The sequence below is a fragment of the Periplaneta americana genome, chromosome 1, assembly GCF_040183065.1.
Source record: "Periplaneta americana isolate PAMFEO1 chromosome 1, P.americana_PAMFEO1_priV1, whole genome shotgun sequence".
NCBI classification, from domain to species: domain Eukaryota; kingdom Metazoa; phylum Arthropoda; class Insecta; order Blattodea; family Blattidae; genus Periplaneta; species Periplaneta americana.
Window position 1 is genome coordinate 68834188 of NC_091117.1, and position 26058 is coordinate 68860245.

A 26058-nucleotide genomic window follows, 5' to 3' on the forward strand; every position below is an offset into this window, starting at 1 on the left:
AACATAGATCGATGTGGACAATATTAGGTTACACGTAAATAAAATATCGGTAAGTGGGATGTTCTTACGATAATTTGTTTCTGATATATACAAATGGATTTAGAAATGTGTTCGTAAATAGAAACGTGCATAGTGAGAACGGATATTATTAGGTGGAATCTGAAATTGCATTACATTAAATGAAGATTACTCTGCTGAATAAGAGCTGTCCACTCTAGAATATGAGGTACATTCATCATCTCCTGTAATGGTAAGCTATAATGTACAAATTCTCATTATTTATGGAAATTGTAGACGTAAGCTTTTAGCTCGGATGGTTGAGTCTAGTTCGTGGCCTAAGTCAGCTGTTTCCGAGTAGCCGTTCCTCTCTCATCTCCCTACTTCTAGCTCTACAGGACAAGCGAAGTTGCTGTTTTTATGATAATAACGGCAGAAGCCATACTAATAAATAAAACACAATAGGCATATAATAACAGATTGTACCTGTCAAAGTATGATACTGTACGTTTTGAATTTATTTATTTATTTACTTACAGGGTACTACTATTAAAAGTTTCGAAATAGTGAAGTAGCATAATGCATAATATGAATGATAGGTTGGAATGAAAATAATAATAATAATAATAATAATAATAATAATAATAATAATTACTATTAGGAGGACAAGTAAAGAACTGGTTTTGAGCCCCACAAATTACAAATTAACTGGAACACTGTACCGGTATGTAAGCACATGAGAATATTCCGTAAATATTGCTATTGTTTTTATCCATGTGTGTGAGTAGTACGAAGCTTGTGTTTACTTTCTCAAGTTACGCATATATTGTGCACGCGTCTGTTTCGCGTCCATATTAAAGCACAACTGAATGACGCTATTTTTTTAATAATTGGAACTCCCCACGGATTATAATAATCTCCTCCAAGTAAATTCCGTGTCCCATGCTGACTCTCCTCGTGTACAGGAATGGACTCGTTCATATTATCGAGTTTATCGGATATGACGTAAGCATTTCCATGGCAACCGAGATCTAACTTTCGTTTGTGTAGGTCTGATATGGAAGTTACATGTTATTAACACTGCAGAGAAATTATTATTTTTTTTTAATTAACAAGTAGAATATGGAGAAAGTATTTAAAAGGTTGTCTTAGAATATGATTGTCATTTTACATACTGTTTATTGTAACAGTTCTGCTCATTCGTATGACATCCTATATCGTGCACAACAAATACTCATCTGCTGGAAGACATTTCTGGAAGTACGATTTTTAGAGAGCCATGCCAAACGCACGCAGAAACTCTCTCTGTACTTCTCTCCTACCTCCAGTTGAGGGTGTGGAGGCAAGACCTTACTGACTAGATTCGTACTTGCTGGGGGAGGAATGACATTGTTGTGGTGGTGGTGATTATGGTGATGGTGGTGATGTTTTCCATGGTGAGCGCTAGTAGTTGTACGTTTGATGGATCTCCTACTAACAACATTTCTGTAAAAGTAGTAACAGTACTCATGTTAGATAAAGCAGAGTCACCTCTATTGTTGGCGTATCCCGATTAACCGGTTTCAGTTTAAGAACATATTTTGTTTTGTCTACAAATTGACATCTTTCTTGAAGATGGAGTTATTTGGGACGACAATTTATTATGAGACAGTATCATTTTTGAGCTCCACAATAGCTTATCGACAACGACCATCGTCCCGCCTGCGAAACATGGCGCCAAATGTAGCTCTTTGTAGAAAAGGAAGCAACTTTGAGTATTTAACGTACATTATCATACTCATTTCTTAGTAGCTGCTGAAAGTCATATCTGCTTTTATCTAGAAGTAAAATTAAAAATTGTGGTTTATTTAACGACGCTTGCAAATGCAGAGGTTATATCAGCGTCGCCGGTGTGCCGGAATTTTGTCCCGCAGGAGTTCTTTTACATGCCAGAAAATCTACTCACATGAGCCTGTCGCATTTAAACACACTTAAATGCCATCGACCTGAACCGGGATCGAACCCGCAACTTCGAGCATAGAAGGCCAGCGCTATATCTATTACGCTACCGAGGCCGACTCTAGAAGTAAATGGTACATCTTTAGAAAGTTGCATTTTGAAGGAAGGAGTTCTTGGGGACTTAGGGGAAGCATTTCTCTCGTAATATTGATTCACAGTTCTTCTGAAGTAACAGGTAGGCCTACAAAACAGTCGGAATATCAGATCAGATGGAAAATTTTTAATTTAATCTAACCAATGATTTATTAAATCTATTATGTAGACAACATTTTTTAAACTTTCTTGTGTTAATTGAAACTATTATGATGTTTTACCTTAGTTAATGACTAGTTTCGACTTAATTTTCGCCCCTTCAGATCTTTTTTGAGGTCCTGCGCTTGTTTCCGGTTTCTTCTTGTTGGTGCATTGGTGAGAGTGTATTTATAATGGGTGATGTTGTGTCAAAAGAGTGTGTTTTCTGAAATTTAGTTGCGTGTTGACCATGCATTCTGTATGTGTTCTAGTATGTATATTTCGTATTGCTCTAGTGTGATTAGTTTCTGACTTTTCGGTTCAACATGTAGGATTTCTATGTCTGTTTCTATATTGCTGTTACTGTAGTTGTGGTTGGTGTTGATGTGTTCTGTGTAGATGGAAGTAATTCTACAATATTGAACCGAAAAGGGAGAAACTAAACACACTAGAACATTACGAAATATACAAACATAAAAAACACATTGTTTGTATTATATTTCTATTTCTCTTGTTTGTTTGTAATTATATATTCTTTATTCTGTATATTTAAATTTAAACATGCCCAACACATCGTCAATATGCAACTAAATTTCAGAAGGCATACTCTTTTTTTGACACAACACTACCGATCGTAAATACACCCCCACCAAGACAGTAACAAGAAGAAACCGGAAAGAAGTGCAAGACTTCACTAGAAATCTGAAGATGGCGGAAATTAAACCAAAACTAGTCATTAATTAATTGTAAGGCAAAATATCATATACTTACAGTTAACAAGAAAAGTTAAGAAAAGTTGTTTGTATAACACATTAACAGTCGCATACCAATGGGGGGGGTCAGTTACTGACCCCAGAGAATATCTTTAATGATTTCTCTTTTATTACTGGGAAATTTATGCTATGCTTTTCTGACATTTTTTGTTGTTGTGTTCTACACACTGTAGCAGAAAATTAACTTTTGGTGGCAGTCCATTGTTGAGTTATAGCGATTGTTGTGGGTACATGCGCATTGGATTTCTTATATCCATTTAAGTTTCAGTAATAATTTCAGCCAGGAGGTTGTATTTATTTCTTTGACAGTAAATATGGCTAAGAAGAAGTGTATGACAGAGGCAGACATTGATGAGGCGATATTTGACAGTTCTTGTAGTGAAGCTGAAGATGTTATTCAGGAGCCTAAAGGTCAAGATATTTCAAGAGAAAGAAGTGAGTCGGAGGAAGAAGAAGGTAGACCTAATGTTTGCTTTACTCCTTTGTATAATAACACTATTTTTCTTTTTGTAAATAAACTACTGGTCAGAAAGTAATAGGTTTCTGGTTACGTACGTGATGCATGTAAATACTTATTGTTTTAGAAGTTCAGCCCGTATGAAGGCATCTACTTCCGGAAGCAAAAAACGACCAACCCCCTGGAAATATGACAGCTACATCTGGTAATAAATGGAAAAATGAACCAGTACAAATGAGAGAAGGCGTCTCTCCGCTAACATCATGACAACCCAGGGAGGACCTAAACCGTGAGTGAAGCCTGACACTCCAAGGGAAGCATTCTGTATGAATTTCGATCATGATGCTCTATATATTATTTTGATCCACACGAATCAGAGATTGGAAATACTTGGGCAATCATGTGCTGATGCATTTATTCGAAATACGAAAGATTCTGTCCAAGAGGAAATTTTAGGTGTTACTGGACTTCTTCTAAACTGTGGGGTGAATCGACAATATAAAGACAGTGTTCGTGAGCTATATAGTGAAGAAAATTTTCTACTGTATAGAGTTACACTTTCAGAACATAGATTTAAATTGTTACTGAAATGTCTGCATTTTGATAATTCAGTTACATGTGAAGATCGGAAGAAGAGAGATAAATTTCCTATGTTTTACAACCCTAACGAGTCTGTCACTGTTGACGAAGAACTAATAACATTTCATGGGCGCTGTCCATTTAGGTTATATATCCCAACCAAACCAGGTAAATATGGGATAGAAGTAATCCTATTACGTGATTCCAACACAAACTACTGCCTCGCAGCAGACCCTTACGCAGGATAGTCTGAATCTGAGCAAAGAAATCATAACAGTAGTCCTGAAGTAGTGAAATGGTTGGTTCATATATCTAACTTGGAACAATCAGGACGAAACATCACAATGGACAGGAAATTCATAATCATATTCCTTGCAACGGAATTATTGAAGGAGAAAGTAACTACAGTTGGCACCATGCGAAGTGACAAGAGATTTACCGACAGAGCTTCGCCCCGTTTTTTTTTAAAAATGCTCAACCTGGAACAGTTAGATTCGCCTTCGCTGAAGATACCACCTTGGTCAGCAATGTCCCAAAGAAAGGAAAAGTTGTGACAGTCCTTTGCACGCAACATTGTGACATGAAGGTGACTGACGATAAGCCAGATATAATCCTATTCTACAATTCTACTAAAGCAGGAGTGGATGTTCTTGACAAGTGCATAAGAACATACTCTTGTTGTCGAGGAACGCGGCAACGGCAAATGGCGGTTCTATTCAACCTCATTGACATTGCAGCATATAATGCATATACATTGTTTCGTGAAACAAATGATCAATGGGCTAAACAGTACCAAAAAAAAAAAAAAAAAAAAAAAAAAAGGATTCTGGAAGGAAATTTTTTTTGAAAGAACTGAGTCTACAACTTTGCATCATAAATACTGTATAAAGAAGCGTGCTGAAAATTCGGTTGGCCTATACAGAAAGTATATAGATGCTTTATGTATACTTGGTTATAATTTCAATCAAGGAAAAGGTGCAGTGGGCAGAGGAACTGTACGTTCAGTACCACACAGAAAAGCAACTCGTAATGCAGTGACAAATATTCCAAACAAAGGTGGTTGTTATTTATGCCCAAGAAGTAAGGACCACAAATACATGAAGACCTGTACTTCATGTAATAAGTACATATGTTCTGCTCATATGACGAAAGAAGAGTCCATTCCTATTAGAACCTGTCCACACCAGTGGAGTAACGGTTAGCACGTCTGTCCGCGAAACCAGGAGGCCCAGGTTCGATTCCCGGTCGGGACAAGTTACCGGGTTGAAGTTTTGTTCGGGGGTTTTCCCTCAACTCAAAATGAGCAAATGCTGGATAACTTTCGGTGATGGACCCCGGACAAATTTCACCGGGATTATCACCTTCATCTCATCCAGACGCTAAATAACCTAACATGTTGATAAAGCGTCATAAAATAACCTAATAAAATAAAAAAAAATATTAGAAGCTGTTCGCAGTGTGATTCTGAATATTGTTTTTGTTTGCATAAATCTTGAATACAGCAAGAAATGTTGTATCCGAATACCTGTTTCTCTCAGAATGTTTATTTTTTTTTTGTATCTGTTCAAAAAAATTTTTTGTAAAGTAAAATACATTCAGTAAAGTTGATATAAAGTTCCGTAAGCCAAAAAGATTACAAAAACATACAGTTTATATAGTTTAATTGGAGAAACAATATAAAATACGTGGGGTCAGTCACTGACCCCACCATTGGTATTAGTTGGTGTAATACTGGGCATTGGTATGCGACTGTTAAGGCCTAATAAATAATTAGTGATACAAGTGTTGAAAGTGTGTAATGAATATGAATATTGACCTAACTTCTTTCCTGTTAGCACAAGGGATAAACGTTTCTGATTTATTGTCTGAAATGAACCCTTTACATTTAGTTTTAATTGCAGTGATATACATCACACTCCTTTTACTAATGACAATATCAGGGCATTTATTTACATTTTACTCCCTTTTTTGTTTTCTGTATCGTAGGCTTATTATACAGTCATCTTTTTATTTTCTAATGCGAATCATATACATGTGCACACTTAACAATTTATTATCAACGTCTTTTTCGCACTCAAGTAAAAAGAAAAAATAATCATCAAAAACGTGAAACGCATTTGACTCAATAATACTCCGCGTTTCCTTCGAAGCACGATCCATATGTGTATCACAATTAAAGACCGTTTTCTTATATTGTAATGAGTATAAGTGTGCGTGGGGTATACATTACGTCATGTGTCTTTCAGTAGATGATACTGCTCACAAACGGAAGTAACGCGCACTACAGGATCACTCTACAACAGATTCCGTACTCCTAAACAAGTACAGTACATTTCAGTTTAGCAATAATTATGAAGTAAAATTTTACAGAAAAGATTATTTTAATATAGATTTAAACATTTCATTCAGGGCAGTGCCTGTGTTACAGTTGTACCCGTGTTCTAAGTTAAAATTGTACAACAAAGATTATCGTAATATGGACTTAAACATTGCATTAAGAGCTGTACCTATGCAACAGTAACATTTAACTTAAAATTTTACATCAAAGATTATTGTAATACAGGCTTAAACATGTTGAGAGTAGTGTCTCTGATACAGCAACATTTTAAGTTAAAATTTATAACAAAGATTATCTAATATTATGGGCTTAAACATTGCATTAATAACGGTACCCATGAAACAGTAACATTTTGAGTTAAAAATATACATCAGAGATGAGTAATAACAGGAACATTTTAAGTTAAAAGTTTACAGCAAAAGTCATGTTGTAATACACAACAGAGCCTCGTCCTTTATGCGGGAGTAGTCTGTTAATCGCATAGCACCACGCGCCACTACTCTTCGCCAAGTCATTTAGCTCATTGCACAAACTCCGTACTCACTTAACTTCAAAGAGTAGTGGTTAAGATTCCGATCTCTAATCATAATCATGTAAGTGAAGGTATGCCGCACGTGTCCCACGCGCTGGGAGGGTTCTCCACCTTCGCCGGTCTGCTTGCAAGATGTTGCGTAGCCTAAACACGGCACTATATTTAATGATGGGCCCAGCTGCAGCTGCCGGCTTTCCACCAAATGGATCTACTGTATGTTCGATTCTCAGCCGATCCTGGTCTTGGCCTGTAGTTGACTAGTTAAAGGTACGATCACACGTCGCTACTTTTGCAGCGATGCAGTACAAAAAACTGCGCAACTCTCGTACTGCGACGTGTGAACAACGGTGCAACCCGAAAAGCAGCGGCTGCCGAACCTGCTGCTCGCTACTCTTCCATGCTGCGCGCAGCTTAAAAGTAGCGACGTGTGAACAGGGTTCTCAGGGTTGCAGCCGCAGCATTTTTGATATCGGTTTTGTTGAAACTTTTGCTGCGGTTGCGACCAGTGTTGCCACCCAACTGTGCCAATGATACTTTTATTGTTTGGATGTATTTTAATGTTAGATGTGATGAAAATAAATTATTTGCAACAGTTATTAAATGCACAACACAGTCTGAGCATATTTGCTGACGATATAATTAACTTTTTTAATTTTCTGTAGCGTAGTTTCAAACAGGAGGGTTGCCAACATTGATTACGTGAATATGCTGTTGGTTATCATTTAAGTATATAGGCGTTTTTAAAAGCTTTATAGTAAAAATAATGCCAATTTCTGAATACCAATTAGGACAGAAAAGCAAATAATAGATAACTATGCTTTCGCATGAGTTTATTAATAATGCGAACATAACCACAAAATGTATATTGAGAAGTCAACACGGAGAGGAAACCTGCAGCATGACTGCGGCTGCAAAAGTAGCGCCTTGTGTGTGAACAGACTCGCAACCTCCAGTTGCAACTTTTGCTGCACTCGGGTTGCGCAGCACGAAAAGTAGCGTGCAGCGCGCTACTTTTGGCTTACGTGTGAACATGACACGCAACTTTTGCAGCTGCAGTACAAAAGTTGCGTAGCAAAAGTAGCGACGTGTGACCATACCTTAAGTGACGTAAAGATTTTGAAGCGAAACTTCTTTAGTCAGGTTACGAGTTGAACGCTGTGAAGCAAAATTTTCTTTGCTAGGTTGGGAATGAACACAGGAATGCAGAATTTGGGTTTCTTCTCCTTCAGTTAAAACATAAAAGAATGGAGTTTTCACTGTTCTTGTGGTAAATGAAATATAAATTGTGCCGGTTTCTCTTTAAATTCATACAAAAGAATAATGCTTTTGGCTCTACAAATGCGAATTGGTAACTGATGTTTTACAACAAACACTCCTATGCAGTGGATCCCTAAGTTCGGCAGTCATCGCTTTTGATTGAGTTGAAATTTCGTGAAATGGTATAAACATAAGGTATATGTGAACTAGTGAATAAATAATGAATAGCAAAAACAAGGTAGGATAAGTATTAAATAGACGATGGACTGAGCAGCAAGAGGGGAGAGAGCTAGTGGGATTAGGGTAATTTTATTAGAGTATATTGCAAAGAAGTGTTATTTGTAATGCTTTTAATACTGGCACCGTATACGTGATAATATGAGGTCCACAATTACATGTAACAATTGCTGTGACGAAATATATGTCATATCATATCGTTAATAAAATTACGAAAACAATTACATCAGTAGGTATATCTAGCAGAGTTAATATTAGTTTAAATACATATTTGTGTGTTTTATTATGTTTTCATGAAATTGAATAGGAAAATGCCTACTTAAATTTGTTAATATTCTGGCGTTAGAGACGTGGCAACGTTCAGCAGGCAGTACTCTGCACAGACGTAAGTACAAGTCAGCTGAGTTCAAGCTCCCTGTCCATAGCTCTACTTCCGAGCGGATGGCAGTTCAGTACAGGGTATTCGATAAACAACTTACAATGTCATTCACAGTTTAGGAATATAATATGTTATTAATTTATGGAGAAAGTCGTCGCAATTTAAGTGAGGCAAGAAGGATGTACCGTCAACGTTTTCCCCAAAGAAGGCTACCTAAACGGCGAACTTTTGTAGCAGTTTCTTAACGATTACTAGAAAGTAGAAGTCTCTTACCCCGTTTCGGCAATCATACAACCAGAAATTTAAAAAAAAAAATGATACTGATTTACGGAAGCGGGAAAGATTAAAATGTTGCATTAGAAAAAAAGTTCGTGTGATTTTGTGCAAAAAATTATTATTATTTATTCTTCAGGCGTACAATTAAAAATGGAGCCGTACTGTTACATAAAATGTAAATTTACCATAATATTCTATTAATGAGATTGAAAGTTTGTATTTGCTGCTCGTTTTATGTAAACAACAGTATTATCAGGTCGCTCCTGCATTAGAATAGAGCATCTGTTTTGTATCGGTATGTCTGCACCCGCTTGAGCTGTACTGTGTACTTCTAAACCCCCCTCCTCCCCGCTTGAGCTGTAGGCCTGCTGTGTACTTCTAAACTCCCTCCTTCCCATCCAGCAACGTTGAAAAATGTCGAATATTGTCAACTTTAATAATTAGTTAAATATTACAATTAGAAAAAATTGTAAGGACATTTTTTTCTTCCTTATGGCATGAATAATCATCAGTTAAAATAATGGCACTTATACTCCTTAAGGCCCGTTATAGCCATACTACCTATCTGTATATCGAAAAAAAAAAAATCAAACCAACTGAACAGTTGTTTCATTCCGGAAGCGCAAATTTTTTTATGTCATTATTAAATTAATATATATATATATATATATATATATATATATTGTTCTTTAATTACTAAATTAAAAATATAGGCTATATATAATTTCTTCATTTGACATGTTTCGCCTCGTCTTTTCATACGGAACTACAATGCAATGCGGTATAGTAGAGGGTATATTATTTTGATCAACACTTGACGGGCACATTGTGGGTCTCCCTGTTTGTGTGATCAGCACGGCCCATGGTTAACGCTAAGACAACACACAACAGCACATGGAAAGAGACAAACACTCAGTCCCGTGGACGGAATATAAATATCTTCCATTTTCCACGATGGGAATCGAACCAGACTGCTTTGTTGAGAAGCGCTACTGACATAACCCGGCAAGAAATGATATACACCATTAAAATATGTCACGTACTAAACGAATTTCATCACATTATAACTAAAAAAAATTTAGAATTATCTGCTACTGGCATTCATTCAATTTAACGCATGCAGCGGAAAGTACAGATCTCTCTAAAATGGAAAAGCCTGCGGGATTTTACGCAATAAATTATCGCTAATTCATTTTGTTTGTTAATTTATTTCAGTGTACTTCAGACTCGACACACTTTTATGCTGGTTTTGTTTACGTCATGTTAAATTTATCTGTTTGCAGATTTGATATTTAACGTATCCCTCGAGTGAAAATCAGTTTGCTTTGTTATGAATTTCACTTAAAATATTTAAATTGAATTTGAGTAAAATAAAAGGATTATGCTCAATTCAGTATGAAATCTGCATACTCCATTTATTTATATTTATAGATTTTCCAGGCTATTATATTTTGTAGTTTCATTTACTTTTGAATGACTCGTGAAACGTTCACAGAATAAGAGTTACTCTTCAATACAACTGTTAGAAATAAATGTGCTGTCTGCAATGGGAATAAAGTGAATATTCATAATGTTGCTTGATATACAGGGTGGGCAAAATAAAACTGGCTCGGAATATCTGTAATATTTACATTTATATATATATATATATATATATATATATAGTTATAGGATTGTTTAAGACTAACCTTTGTTAATGAACATCACAGAAGATGCATCGAAATCACAGTTTCCTGCATTGTCAGGGTCATTTCCGCATAAGTCTTATACATATAAATTCATATATTTCATATATATTTTCCACGTGCCAGTTTTATTTTGCCCACCCCGTATTAAATCACGGGGAACTACACATTGCTGGATTCATATTCTTGTAAATTATAATTATTATACCTATACTGCTTTCTATGGTTTATAGTCGATATGCTGGTATACTTGTACAAGACTGCTGACTAAAAACGTGCTATCGATTTCTATATTTTGAGAAGTATTACATTTTGATGTATAGTAAAATTATTTACAAACGCCACGGGATTTTAGAGCAAGAGGAAACTTTGAAGTTGTAGTATAGGAGCTATCGCCAAGTGAATTAAAAAAAATATAGATTGTTAAAAACATTGAATATTTTGACAGATGGTAGTATTCATCAAATTATATTTCTGCTTATTGTTAGGCATCATTAGAACTTTATAAGGAGTATTTATTCATTAGCGTATGTTGAATAGTTCAGGAGATATGAAATGTTTTAGATGCCGAGAATGTGAAAATCATTTATGATTTTGACATGACCGCTATTTTGGCAATTTTCAGGATTTTTTAACTATTATTTTTTCTCCAATAATAGGTATTATTTTTTTTAGTTTATACGTATATTCTTTATTTTTCAAATGATGTATCATTCACTACTCAAATAGGCGCGGGACATTGTGGTCAAACGTAGTAACGTGAAAGTGTGATACCGCGAACGCCGAGATGATTCCATTATATCTACCGAAATATAAAACATTTTACTTCAAGAACGGTTGTTTGATTCGAACCCTAAGTCATATAGTGTCCGGACAGTATTATTTATAATAGCAATATGCTCGAAAGTTTTCACAGTATGTTATTTGTCACATTTACCAGTCTACATATTATGAAGGATCGGTGCAGCGGAGAAAAATTTCTCTCCGCCACCAGCATTCGAACCCGGGTTTTCAGCTCTACGTGCTGACGCTGTATCCACTAAGCCACTCCGGATTCCAATTCCGATGCCGGACTGAATCCCATCAGTTTAAGCACCATCTCTTAGTTTTCCGTTTAGTGGCCAACCCTCATGCACTGTGTCACAGATGTGTGACAGTGGCACAATGTCCAACACACTAATGTGCAGAGGTGCACTCATTACGAGTGACTAAGTGGCCGGGATCAGACGGAATGATATACTTCGGTACTTCGGTACATCGTTATATTAATATTCTACATAGATACCTAAAATACCATATTTAAGCAAAAAAAGTCGCAAAAGAACCCTAAATTTGGATTATTGTACAAAATATGTCAATAACCTCGAAATATACCCCTTCTATCGCAAATACTACGAAATGTGCACATACATTTTATTCAATATTATTAAAAAATTTTTCTTTGCGACTTTTGTGTCAGTCAATTTGTCATACACTTGGTAACGCCAATATTTCTGTATGTCCTGTATGTGTATCGAAAAAATCGATTTCTGTATTCGACTGCAGCAACATTTTCAGTATTTGCTGCAGTATGTTAAGCACCGGAGGCTACATTTTGATGCGAAGAAGTTTTGTGGGGACTAGCAGAAGACCGTAACGAATTTGGCGTGAAATTGTTTGCAGGCAGTGTGGTTCCCTACATCATCTATCTTATATGGACAGTGAGGAAGAACTTTTCTGCGTACACGAAAATACTCACTGACTGCCGCACAAATCGTCGTGCGGACAATATAAATACCATGATTAGTTTATATTTTGGCGATTCCGATATGTGATGTATAGGCCTATACATGGTGAACCAATGAAAAGGGTGATTTTAAAAATTTAATAATTATTGCACTCATTACTTTGAAACGAAACTTTCACTTTACATTTAAAGTATGCACTGTACCTTATGAAATTTTTATTTTCTGACCACTACATCCCGCAGGTGGGATCCATTTCGTTACACATATTCTTCAAGTCTAAGTCTAGCCGTGTGACTGATCGCGCCATCCTGTTGAAACCACGTGTCTCTATTGATGAGAGGGTTATTGGCAATTTGTGAGACAAAAATTATTTAATCATTCAGACATATCTCTGTGATGTTACAAACAGATGTTCCATTATCGTTCTCAAAGAAATAAGGTCGATGATTCCAAATGACACTATTGCACACCAAACATAAGGGTTAGTTGGTGACTAGTATCGAAATTTTTGTTTATTGACGTATCCAGAGAGATGAAAATGAGCTTCATCACTCGTCAGCATATTGTGGACAATGTTTTCGTTAACATTTAGATCCAAGAATTGTTGGCAAAAAGTCATGCGGTTTATTTTATCAGCATCTTTTAATGTATGGATGAATTTTGTATAGATGCATGTGTAAGTCCTTATGAAGAATTCTTCGTATACTGGTGTTTGACAAGCCAAGTGAAATTGCATGACGACGGGCAGAACGTTTAGAACTACGGATCATAGCAACTCTTAAGGCGTTGATGTTTTCCGGGGTGCGTAGGCTACAGATCTTTGCTTACCTGGAGACTACTTCTTTAACACAGAACCAATTACTTCAAAGTTCTGAATTCAGATTTTTATTGCATGGCCTGATGGTATCGGATCATTGTAATGACGTCGAAATAGCCGTGCAGCAATGAAACTATAATTATTTTTGTAATATGCCGTAATAGCAAAAGCACGTTGTTCACCCATCCAACGATCCATTATAAACAAATACTATCGAATGAAGAATAGATTGTTGCATGTAAAAATTAAAATATCCAACAGCCGAAAAGACACGAGTCTCAAAATCGCCCGTTTCATTGGCTCACCTTGTAGCCTATAAGAAAAAAAGTAAAATGTTTTATATTAAACGTAACATGATACATTTAATTGACAACTTATACAGTGCGATCGAAAAGTCCCTGCAGCTCTATTAGTTCTAGTAATCCTAGAACACAACCCTGTAGAAATTTGGCACTCCTCAATTCATCCCAGTTTGACAATCTCACATCCCCAGTCTGTCATATACTTAACGGCCAGTGCTGCCGCTTGAATTCTCTACTAAATATACTTGAATTCAATGCCTAGTGGATTCTCGGCTACACAATTACTGCGGAGAGACTTCTCGATCGCACTGTATAATGAAATAACCACCGAACTGACAAGTTACTTCACGAAATACTCACTGAAATAATGGCAGTTTAACACGCATTTTATTTCACCAAAAATACTGTCCCTAACAATGTAGCATTTGGCAGCTCGACGCTCCAGCACGGAGATAGTACTGTCTCCAACCAGGAGATTAACCGTGAAAGGAATGTGCTTACTATTGCGTCATCTATTGGAGCGAAGTAGATAGATAATATTACCGTTGTAACGTCAGTTTAAAAACATGCGCTCTCCTGCATATGTTATTTCTTGTATGGAGAGATAAAAAGACCAGGAAATTAACCGTATCTAATTTTGTAACTAGGGTAGTATAAATATGTGTGTATCAGTGTTATCGTTTGTGCTTTGAGAGTTAGCTAATGGAGATGCGTATACCCACGTGTGTGACCTTATGACATCTTATGACAGCCGTGGCGAGAACGTGACTCGCGAGACATTGTGGCTCGCAGTGATAGCTGTGCATTTCGCTGCTTCTAACCTCCGCCAACCCCCAACCTCTCACTCACTGGAGTCAAACTCCGTTCCATTTGTATTTGTCTCTGACCTACGAGTGGCATATGTCTCTCTCAGAACCATGTACGAAAGTTCCAAGTAGGATGGGAGGACGCATTTTTTTTTTTTTTGCTGTCAATATGATGGGGATATTAAATGTATGATTTTTTCACAAGTATTACGAGGAAAACGGTTGTATAACATAAAACGGCATTATACTACATGTTACTGATGAAACATTAAAAAGTTAAGTGTTATCATCATCATCATCATCATCATCATCATCATCATCATCATCATCATCATCATCTCTGTACGTCGACCCTTTTTCAGCAGATGTACGAATAATGCGGTTAGCTCTTCAATTTGAACTCACTGATTTACTATATGATGTCAAATGAAAGCTAGATGTAAGGACTTGACAAATGGTGAACTTTCAAATCTTTGCCAAAAAATAAATATCCGAAGCTTCGTTCATTCGCTTGCTCTGTTGAAGCCATGTTCGATACAACTTACGTTTGTGAAAAATTATTTTCAGCAATGAAAAATAGTAAAAACCAAATTTAGATCACGACTTACAGACAAATACCTTAGTGATCAACTACGACTGACAGGACGTGACATAATTCCTGATTTTGAAACTTTGTCGCAGAGACATTCTGAAGACAGTTAATTTTAGGTTATGATATTGTTCATTTATTGTTCATTTCTTTCTTCGTTACACGTACTAAACGTTAGTTTGTAGCCTTGTACTGTATAAAATTATGTTTAAGTTCTTGGCGTAAGGAAAATGAAAATCCGTTAATAAGTCAGGCAGTTGCTTCACTTCCTCTTCGGGTGTCCGCCTCCCTCCATAGCACCTGCACCTGCACCTGCACGTTGCAGGTTACACAGTGGCTCGGCGCACGATTACATTTTCGCCACCGCTGTCTTATGATATCAACATTCATTCATAGCATTACCCCGCTGCGTCTCATTCCCCTGAGACTTACTCCTGGTTTGAGTACAGTATGTGTATGTGGCGGTGATAAAATATAAATATACAGATGGAAATCAAACAAAGGTTAAAAAATCGTTATCTGACGTGCAATTTTTCATAGCTCATGTGAACCGCGCTTTAGAACTTCGTATTAATTTTCAACGTGATCAATATTTATGTCCACCATAGTATAAGCAACTTGAATACAACTTTTGCTGAAAATGACGACACAAGCTGTAAAGAAAACAAGACCACGACAATGTAACAGGAAAAACACTTACCTGGGGAATTTGAACTGGCCTTCATCCGACCCTTCGGTGCCGAATGTGGTGAGCACCCGACCGTTGACATCAAAAATTTGAATTCGATGATTGTTGGAATCGGACACGATGACTCTGTTAGTGTTGGACACAGCAATGTAATGCGGGTGCTCTAACTGGCCGGGCTTACTGCCGCAAGATCCGAATTTACCGACAAAAGTTCCGTCCGACTGGAAAACCTGTACCAAATGGGGAACAAAAAATTACACTGCAACAAAAAATCACAATAATTGCAGTACAAAATTCATGTTATTACTCTGAATTGCAAGCCCACTTAGATGCTTAATCCATATTAATGTTCACATTTTGTCCTTATGTGTGAATGATTTCTAATAGGTGACCCACATTCATTTTATATTTGAAAGTGGGACTTTTTGTCTTTTATTTACAGTTTCAATCTGGTGAGCGTTAGATACATGGTTGGAAGATGGAGTATAGGTAAGAAAGGTGGGGCAGGTGATTTTATCACCATTGTTCTAATTCCAGATTTCAGTTTTTATACAGACATTGGGATGACTGATAAATTTTAGCAGGAGTTGTTTCATCATGGATTACTGGCGAAGGATGGGACAAATTCACGTATACTTTGGCCACATATATGTTGAGTAAATTAAGTATATTAGGCCCATTGGGCCTTGCATGAGGAGTCATTATGTTATTTCAAGAAGTTAAGTCTGAAGTAAGTTATAAATGATGGACAAATTTTATTTCGAGCGCTCTCATTTTGGATTGCGGTTGATCGCGCGTTTATTTAGACCACCAACGAGGGCCACCCCCAAAGTTCAATTTTGATGTGGTGATGAATTGCTGGTGAAATTTGTGTGAGACCCTCTCGTTGTATTTTGCAGTTGAAGGACAGAAAGCTGAAAATAATTTACTTTACTGGAATTTGAACCATAGGAGATTAGTCGATTGAATTGTCTCTCACAAATTGGCAGAATATAACAGTTTATGAATTTTAAGTCAGATATTTGATCTGTAGTGTAATACAAACGAAAGTGCGCAACAGGAGATTAGAAAACAATTGCATTACAGTGACTATTTCGTTTATATGACGTCATTACATTTTCGACCAATGAAGTGTAATGAAATTTTGAATTCCAACAAATCACAATCATATATCGCGGTAATTTTTGCAACCCGATTTATCACAATCAATTTATCATATGGTCGTTCTTTTGTTTAGTCAATGTCGCCAACTGTTTTCCCGTAAATCGATAAGCATGAATCCATTAACGTAACGATGAAGTACTAAATAAAATGCGAAATGACACTCCTTCATTCAGATTTGATAACTGCGTTTTCAACAGTTGTTCATTTAATTAGTGTATTAATCAGGTTATTCGTAATTATATTATAAAATGTTTAAATTAAATTATGATTTCAGCAAATAATGAAAACTTATTTCTGTTTTAATAACAAGAGAAAAACGCAGTACATGTAATTAATATTGTTAAACCTGTATTTCGCTTTTCGCAATTGGCATTGCTGAATAACATCCAATTTCTTTATTGTAATAATTGATATATATTTCAACTTCACAATGTCTGAATAGGTTAAGTATTCATAAATATACAATAATTATTAACATGTTGTGAGCGAATTTTAGGGATATATTATTTACATTTCTATTTTATTCACGGAATAGTCCTGATAAATAATGTCATTTGAGGTTTGAGATTACTATAGATGATACACATTTTTGTTTTGTAAACTTTGACGCAAATCGTTTGGTTTCTAAGACAGTTGAAAGAGAATGTAGAAAATGACAATTCTACCAAGCTATAAGAGGAAAGCTCACAATGCAATATTGTAATTATTTGGTTCGTTAAATTCTGATTAAAGTAAACTATAGTTTCTTTAACTTGCAGAGTTTTATAACAAGCTTTTAGCTATTATAATTAATATGCCGCACGAAAATGTCAAAGTTAAAAAGAATTAAATGCCGCAGTTTACGGCTATAAATAAAAATAAAGATACAATAGAAATGCACAATAAATGATACAACATAATGTCAATTCCAATACATCTTTGTTAAAATAATGCCACCGAAAAGGCTCTTGTTTTTAAAATTCTGTTCCTCAAATAATTAATAAAAAATGTAAAAATAAAATGTAAATAATTATAAATGTGCACATTTTAACAATAAATTAATAAATATCAACCATGTACGAGTAGAAGTAGATATACAAAATCGCAAAGAGTGAAATAAAATTAGATATTAATTCGGTATATAAAGGAAGAAGATATTAAGTTAGCATGCATGGGGTATGATAGGGGAGTTAATTCTCTACATTACAGGATTTAGCATCCAAGATAAACTATAGATTCAGAATAAACACAAATAAAAGAACTTATCATGTCATGAAAGTGCAAAATTAGTGCCCTTCAAAAATAAAAATAGGCAAGAGAGTTAATGCAATAAATAATATTTCTGTTAAAAAGCACTAATCGTGATATAATGAAGAGAGTTCACAAATTGGAAAACTTGGTGTTCGGTGTGCAAAATTACAAAATTCGTCGTTGGCCAACAAATCCGATCTTCTCAAGAGTGAGTACTCTACCTTCTTTATATTTCTTGACTTTGTACTTCGATCTTGTGAGCAGTTATTTTCAATAAAATTTTTCAAACACAGTGATGTTTAGTTTCTACATATTTATACAGGGTGATTCACTGAGATTTACCGGCACTGACGGAGTTTATTTTCGAAGACACTGAGCAAAAAAGTCATATAACATGTGTCCTAACCTCAATGTTTTCAGAGTCAGCCTACACTAATTTGAAGTTATGTGTAAAATACCATTATTCTTTAGTTTTAAGGGTAAAAGAATATTACAAACAAAGTACGAACTATTCAGCAGTATAATTTTTTTAATTGGCTAGTATTCTGAAGCTAAAAATGTGTTGGGAATTCCGTAGTTGCTTCATACAGAATTTTTTTTTTTTTTTTTTTTCGATTTTTAACTACAAAATTACATTATTCTTACGCAATTATCACAACAAATGTTACAAATTACATCACTCTTATAAATTCTGTAAGACTGTGCATTAGAATTTATTTTTATTTTATTGGGTTATTTTACGGCGCTGTATCAACATCTCAGGTTATTTAGCGTCTGAATGAAATGAAGGTGATAATGCCGGTGAAATGAATGCAGGGTCCAGCACCGAAAGTTTCCCAGCATTCGTTCGTATTGGGTTGAGGGTAAACCCCGGAAAAAACCTCAACCAGGTAACTTGCCCCGACCAGAATTCGAACCCGGGTCACCGGGTTTCGCGGCCAGACGCGCTGATCATTACTGCACAGGTGTGGGCTACATTAGGATGCATAATTAAACTATAAAGAATCAAATTCTTAAAGTCGTATGGTTTGCAACAATTGTTGTGATAAGTGCGTAAGAATGAAAAACAAAATCTGTACAAAGCAATTAACAACACAGTTTTAGCATCAGAACATTAGCCAATTAAAGAAATGACACTTCTGAATAGTTCATTCTCTATTTGTAATATTCTTTTACCCTTAAAACTAAAGAAAAAAGGTATTTTACTAACCACTTCAAATTAGTGTAACTCTGAAAATATTGAAATTAGGATACATGTTTATGTGACATTTATTGCTCAGAATCTCTTCGGAAATAAGCTCCTTAAGTGGCGGTAAATCTTCGTGAATCACTCTGTATATCAGTTGGTAGAACAACTGACTACGGACAGGAGGGTCCTGCGTTTAGTCCGAGTTGTTGGTGCTGTTTGTTCGTTTGAAGACTTTTATAGCGCTCTGGGGTCCACTTAGCTTCTTGTCAAATTGAGCGCCGGGTCTTTCCAGGGATAAAAGGGGGTAACAGCTTAGTGCTGGCCACACCACATCATGCAAATGCTGATGTCATGAAAGAATAGATTTCTAATTTCAATTTATCATGTAACGCCATGGTGTCCAAAGCGAATGCTTTTACTTATACATTAAACCCGTCTATGTTTCGGTAGTATTGATTTTACTGTGATGTAAGCACTGAAAAGTATCGTGAATAACATTCTTCTGGGTTGCTAATGTGCTGTATTATTTTAGTTTTAGTACAATGTGCAATAAGGGGATGAGTCAGTAAATAAGTTACAAATTGAAGTAGCTACCTAAATTTTTGAATGGGGCTTCTGAAGCTATCACCGCTAGGTGCCATATTATCGATATGTGGACAAGCGAAATAAAGAAGCAGCAGTTGCAGTATGGCGAACCTCTGCACGAGTGTATGATAGAATATCATTGGTAACCTGGAATTAAAAACTCACTGGACGCTACAGCCCATAAAGAGACAAGGCCGACCAGCTGATTGTTAAGAGGTGAACGATCATCCAACCTACGGCGGTGTCGTGTGGTCAGCACAATGATTCCCTCAGCAGTTATAGCTTGTTTACAGAACCAAGTGTTCGCTACCTGTCGTAGCCCTCCATATTCATCAAGATTCTGAGTGGACACCGGTCCCATACACTGGAAAAAATTTCACGAGGAAATTTTTTCCCCTTAAGGACTCGAACCAGTGCTCATTTAGTAACGCGCGTCCAGGCATGATGCCTTAGACCACGACGCTACGGCGCGGGACTTACTTTATATTACCTGTTCATATGAATTTTCAAGGTGGATTACGACCTGATGGTTTTGGAAAATTTTCTCGTTGTTCCTTGTTTGCTTTCCTCATTTTTTGAACCAAGAATTCATTATCCTAACTAGTATTACTCGCTGATCCACTTAAACAACAAAGTACAAACAAAGCAAAAGACTCACTGATTTGTTGTGGGAGAAAGAAAGAAATTTATACCGTATTTCTTGATCAGGAACCGAAATAGTGTCTAATGCATATATAAATAGAAACTATGGTTTTAATCACAACGCAGGAAAATTTATTTTTATAGAACCATTCGTTTAAAGGCATTGCAGTATTTCTGTTGGAAAACACGGAAGCTGTTGCAAACAACAAGCAACAATACTGTCTAAACACGTTATTCGAATTAAAGTCATGGAGTATCACCTTGAAGGTTATTATGCGGCCATTTGTATGCAGATTTCGATGATACATCAATCACTGCACCGCATTCAAACCTGGCCACTTCGGTCGACACAAATTGCCGCATCGAAATGGATAGGTGTTAAATGATAATTGACGCCAATTGATTTCCGATCCTATTAAGGACAACCACAACAGCTACAGGGTCGTTCCAGGAGACCACTACGTTGAGATCAATCCCAAATAAGTGCCATTATTCAGGACACTTTTCAAATAAATTGCTGAAAGTTTATCAATAAGACTTTAATAAAAATAAAATTTTTCGTATGAGTTTTTATGTTTTCATTGTGATTGTAGTACTCAGAGATTTTTGCGTACTCCACCTTGTGCTGAAACGTAACATCTCCGCAACGTTTCGAAAATATCTACCTGTAGAATACGGTACTCTAAAATCTACTTCTCGAAAGTGTTTCTTTCACAAAAGAATGGAGTTTAACTCCATGACAATATTTGTTTTTAACTTTTCATTTCAGTTAGCCAACAACGTTTATTTCAAAATTCATCATCATCATCATCATCATCATCATCATCATCATCATCGTCGTCGTCCTCCAACATCATCATCATCATCATCATCATCATCATCATCATCATCATCATCATTTTAAGAATAGACTTAATAGCCTGTTTCGGCATTCATCTTGTAAGAAGTTATCGACATTCCTTCTCCCTCTTGGTTCATATGTAAGTATTTCTTTAGGCAATCTACCTTCGTTCATTTGGGCAACGTATTGTTTAAATTTTATATATTTTATTTTATCACTTATTGGATATATCACCTAATGACGAAACAGGCCAAGTGGCCTATAGGGGAAATTCGGCTAATTCTGCTGTATGGGTAATTCCGCAGTAGTGCATATATGATTTTACTGCGGCTTTACAATAGTGTGAACGTAAGTTTTGAGAGGCTTTCAACAGGAGGCATGTTCTCTGCAATACTACAGAAAAAATTAAGGATATTGGTAGACACCACTGTCGGCAATACAGCGAAACATCGAAAGTTGGCTGTTTTTCGTGTTTTGCTACACGGCTGTGAAGAAAGTGAGAATTGTTGCATATAAATTGTTCCTTTTATGTTACTTTCATAATGTGTTTCATAATAATTATTTACTACTGCGGAATTAGCCAAGTCCTATTGCGGATTTATCCGCACTGTTGCGGAATTACCCGAGTTGTTCTTTTTCAACTGTAATGTATCTACAACTAAATATATTTGCATTTTAATAGGTCTCTTTATCTCATTTGGTAATGAAAGGTTTCATCCATGTCTACATATCTTGATAATATTTTTTTTAAATGAACATTTTGATAAAAATATGATAGATTAGTTCTTAATATTGCGGAATTAGCAGAGTCTCCCCTACTTTGTAGGTTATGATGGTAGTTTGTTTAAAACATATTTATAGATTCTCTTATATTTTCATGTCTTATTTTATCAGTTTTTATGCAACCATACACACACACACACACACACACACACACACACACACACACACACACACACACACACACACACTGAAGGAATTTCATTTCAGTGGCTTGTATTTTCTTTTCCTTTTTTCTTTCAACAATCTATGATTCATTGTCATAATATATGGTCCGGCAGAATGATCTCCCCGATTTGTAATATAAATAAAAAGAATAACATAGATCTCTTTCAACATTTTATTATACCATCTTACAGAAGAATGCTTGCTATTTAGATATCACTTTGTTTTAAAGAAAATATTGTCCAAATACTTGCTCTCACGAGCTATAAACTCCTGAAATAGTGACTGTGCGTACTTATTCCTCTAAAACGTATGGCCCTATTATGGTGTGCAACAGCACACCAAATAGTAACACGGTCGCTGATGCATTTCTCGAGGATTTTCTGGGGCCCCAATACCGAAGGTTTTGTTTGATGACGCAGCCCGACAAATGTGGATGAGCTTAGTCACTGCTGAGCACTACTGAAACATGTTTTCCAATATGATCACACAAGTTTCTTGGAGGTTGAGCCAGTCACATTGCCGAAGTTTGTTTTTATCACTTCCCTAGCATTTGTTTTGTTTTTGTTTGCCAACATTTCAAAATGCAAATTCTTTACGGTACTATAAAACATGCTTTGCGATCGTCATTTGTTTCCCGCATGGATAATCAACTTAAAATGGCGATGAAGCTAACATTAGTTAAATGGAATTTTAGTAGCCTTAGTCAATTAATATCTATTTTATTGTAATAGGGTACTTTATTTCTTCTGATATACTTTCTTCTGTTTTTATCATCTCCCTACCATTTGTTTCTTTGTTTGTCAACATTTCAAACTGTAAATTCTTTATGGTACTATAAAACTTGCTTTGCGATCGTCATTTGTTTATGACAGTCAACTAAAAATGGTGGCTCCGTTTAAATGTTTTGGTGAAGATAATATTAGATAAATGGAATTTTAGTAATTAAATTAATATATATATTTTATTGTAATAGGATACTTTATTTCTTCTAATATACTTTCTTCTGTTTTTATCACCTCCCTACTATTGGTTTCTTTGTTTGCCAACATTTCAAACTGAAAATTCTTTATGGTACAGTAAAAAATGCTTCGCGATCGTTATTTGTTTACAGCATAGATATTCAACTGAAAATGGCGGCCCCGTTCAAACGTTTTGGTCAAGTTAACATTAGTGAAATAGAATTTTAGTAAGTCAATTAAATTTTATTGTATTATAGTACTTTATTTCTTATAATCTTTATATACTTTCTTCTAATAGTGTAATAGCCAATTAAATCCTACTCGAGCTTTGATTTTCTCTAGATAAATCAAAACCTTTAGTGAGATTACAGTTGATAAAAACGCTATTTTCCTGGAGTCGACATATGGTCTGCATTCTGCAGTATGTCACTATACTAACTTAGCCACCACGACTCGAGTTAATGGAATACTAGATTGTGTTTTCTGCCCATCACGGACCCAGGTTGGGTTATTTCATTTACATATGGAAATGTGCCTTATTAAAACAGATGGTGTATTTGAGAAATTACACAGCAGTAATACAAGTCCTCCGCAAGCCCAGGTAAGAGAGATATTACTTCCCCACTACAATATTCAGCCTGAACCCCTTCTCCCCCATTATATTAAACTCAGACGGGTCTGTTGCTGTAATAGAAAAATTCCCTCTGGTTTACTGGATGTGGAAAAAAGAGAACTTATTCAATAATTAGCTCTCAGTTTTCACCCATGGAGTCAGATTTATTCCACTTCGCACTCCAGGAAGCCAGTGTTGTATTGGTTTATGATGCTGCGTCTGTGGCTAATGTGATAGTTCGCTGGCCTTTCATCCAGGCGGGCTGGGTTCGTTCCCCGGTCAGGTCTCGGTAGAATTTATGGTGGAAAAAACAGACGTTGCTATAGATTTTCTCGGTATACTCCCGTTTCCTTATTTCATCCTCCATCTGCCCCTCATTTTAACTATCATCTGTAATAGTAAAAATAGGTTGGGGGTTGTACGGATTTCCGATGCTTATCTAGGTTCTAAGGGCTTAGGGCTCCGAGCTCTGGGTTCGTGCTCGTCAGTAGCCCATGGAGCCTTACCTGCAGGGCTCATGAACGATGGCCCGCCTGTCATCGTAGGATTCACGAATGCTACTTGGGCCATCCGTCGGGTTTAGACTGTTTGGATGCTGGACTATTAACAGTTTGCGATATAAGAAAGATTGAAACTGCAGAAATTAAATTCCTGTGTTCAGTGGCGGGCTACATTTACATATACAAAGGAGGATCTTAATAACTTCGGCCTTCTTTTTTTTAGTTGATTATTTAACGACGCTGTATCAACTACTAGGTTATTTAGCGTCGTTGAGATTGGTGATAGCGAGACGGTATTTGGCGAGATGAGGCCGAGGATTCGCCAGAGATTACCTGGAATTCACCTTACGGTTGAGGAAAACCTGGGAAAAAACCCAACCAGGTAATCAACCCAAGCGGGGATCGAACCCGCGCCCGAGCACAACTTCAGACCGGCAGGCAAGCGCCTTAACCGACTGAGCCACGCCGGTGACTTCGGTCTTGAAGTGTTGCTGTTCTATAATGTTTCACCTCTGATGTGGGTTAACTATTATTGGGGTACAGACCGATTAGTTAGACCTCACAGCTCGGCGACGCGAAAGAGAGGAAGTAATAGTAGTAGTGGGGAGAGCTCCAGAGTGGAAATAAGAGCGAGCGGTCAGTAAAGAAATGCGGTACAGCTTGACTGTACTGGAAACACACCTCTCTATCGCACGGCGTGACATCCGATCGCTCTGAATGCAAGCGACTGACTAACCCGAACATCCCTTGGCGTAGCTTAATGGACTCGCCTGACCCAGGCGCACATTGTCGGCAACTATCAGGACTAAATAATCGTATGTATCCGATAGAATAGCACTTATTTTATTTCACTATATACTTAATGGAAGAAGAAATATTGACCTCCATTAACAAGATGAAAGGACTCAGTCTCGTCAGGAAGAAGAAGAAGAAGTTTCTTATTACTATAATTTCATTATTATCATTATTATCGCTCTTACACCACCTTTGTTAGTTGATATGCCTCGAGTGCGCAGGTGTCTTTAAGCTTTTATCTTCAAGTTTTGTCTGCTTTTCCAAGAATATTTTCTTGAATTACACGGTACAACGAGGAAATCATTAAATTTAAGATAATTGGTCCGTGTAATTCCTCTTCACATGAGACGATTTAACTTAAATTAGTAGCAGCAGAAACGTTTTCTAGATGCTTCAGTTCTCGGAATTCGATAATTGTCAGAGGAAGAGACGCACTTCCTAGTCTTGTTTTCCGCCCGAGGAATTATTGCCTTCTCGTATTTCCTATATGACACATCGCCACGGCGATATCAGCTTCAAATATAGCCCTCAAGTTAGGATTATTCGAGTTACGGGTCTGGGATTTGTACATCTTAATACGGGATGCGAGATGTTGGCATATTCTCTTAATTGATACATTGCAGTTATCTTAAAGGTGGCAATCAGTGGCATTGCGTATGTTTGAATTGTAGAAATCTGCCGTAACAAAGCAAATATTACTTATTTCTACTCACATGAGCTTCAGAAGCTCTTCAGTTTTAATTTACCTCATATATAGGCTGTTCAGTAAGCGCGATTCCTGCCGCAAGTGAATTAATAAAGATGTAAGATATTTATATTGAATAAGACATACATTTATTTATAACAATAACAGACTACGACTTAAAATAAGAATGATCAAGAAGATTTAATTATGTTGTTTGTCATAAAAAATAAAAGAAAAAA

The 26058-nt window shown here is 36.3% G+C and overlaps 1 protein-coding gene across 11 annotated transcripts in view; it reads right to left on the reverse strand.

Moving 5' to 3' along the window:
* The window catches only part of tn (tripartite motif containing protein thin), a 242561-nt gene that overhangs the window by 14471 nt on the left and 202032 nt on the right, over positions 1–26058 (reverse strand). For 8 of the 11 annotated variants that reach the window (XM_069821838.1, XM_069821803.1, XM_069821754.1 and 5 more), the window contains 2 exons: positions 15681–15898; positions 1320–1482 (listed from right to left, as the gene is read on the reverse strand). The exons of 1 other annotated variant lie outside the window; for it this stretch is intronic. In XM_069821838.1, coding sequence (XP_069677939.1) covers positions 1320–1482; positions 15681–15898 — 381 coding nt within the window. The remainder of the gene's footprint in view (positions 1–1319; positions 1483–15680; positions 15899–26058) is intronic. 2 more of the 11 variants (XM_069821810.1, XM_069821819.1) reach the window with 1 other exon arrangement.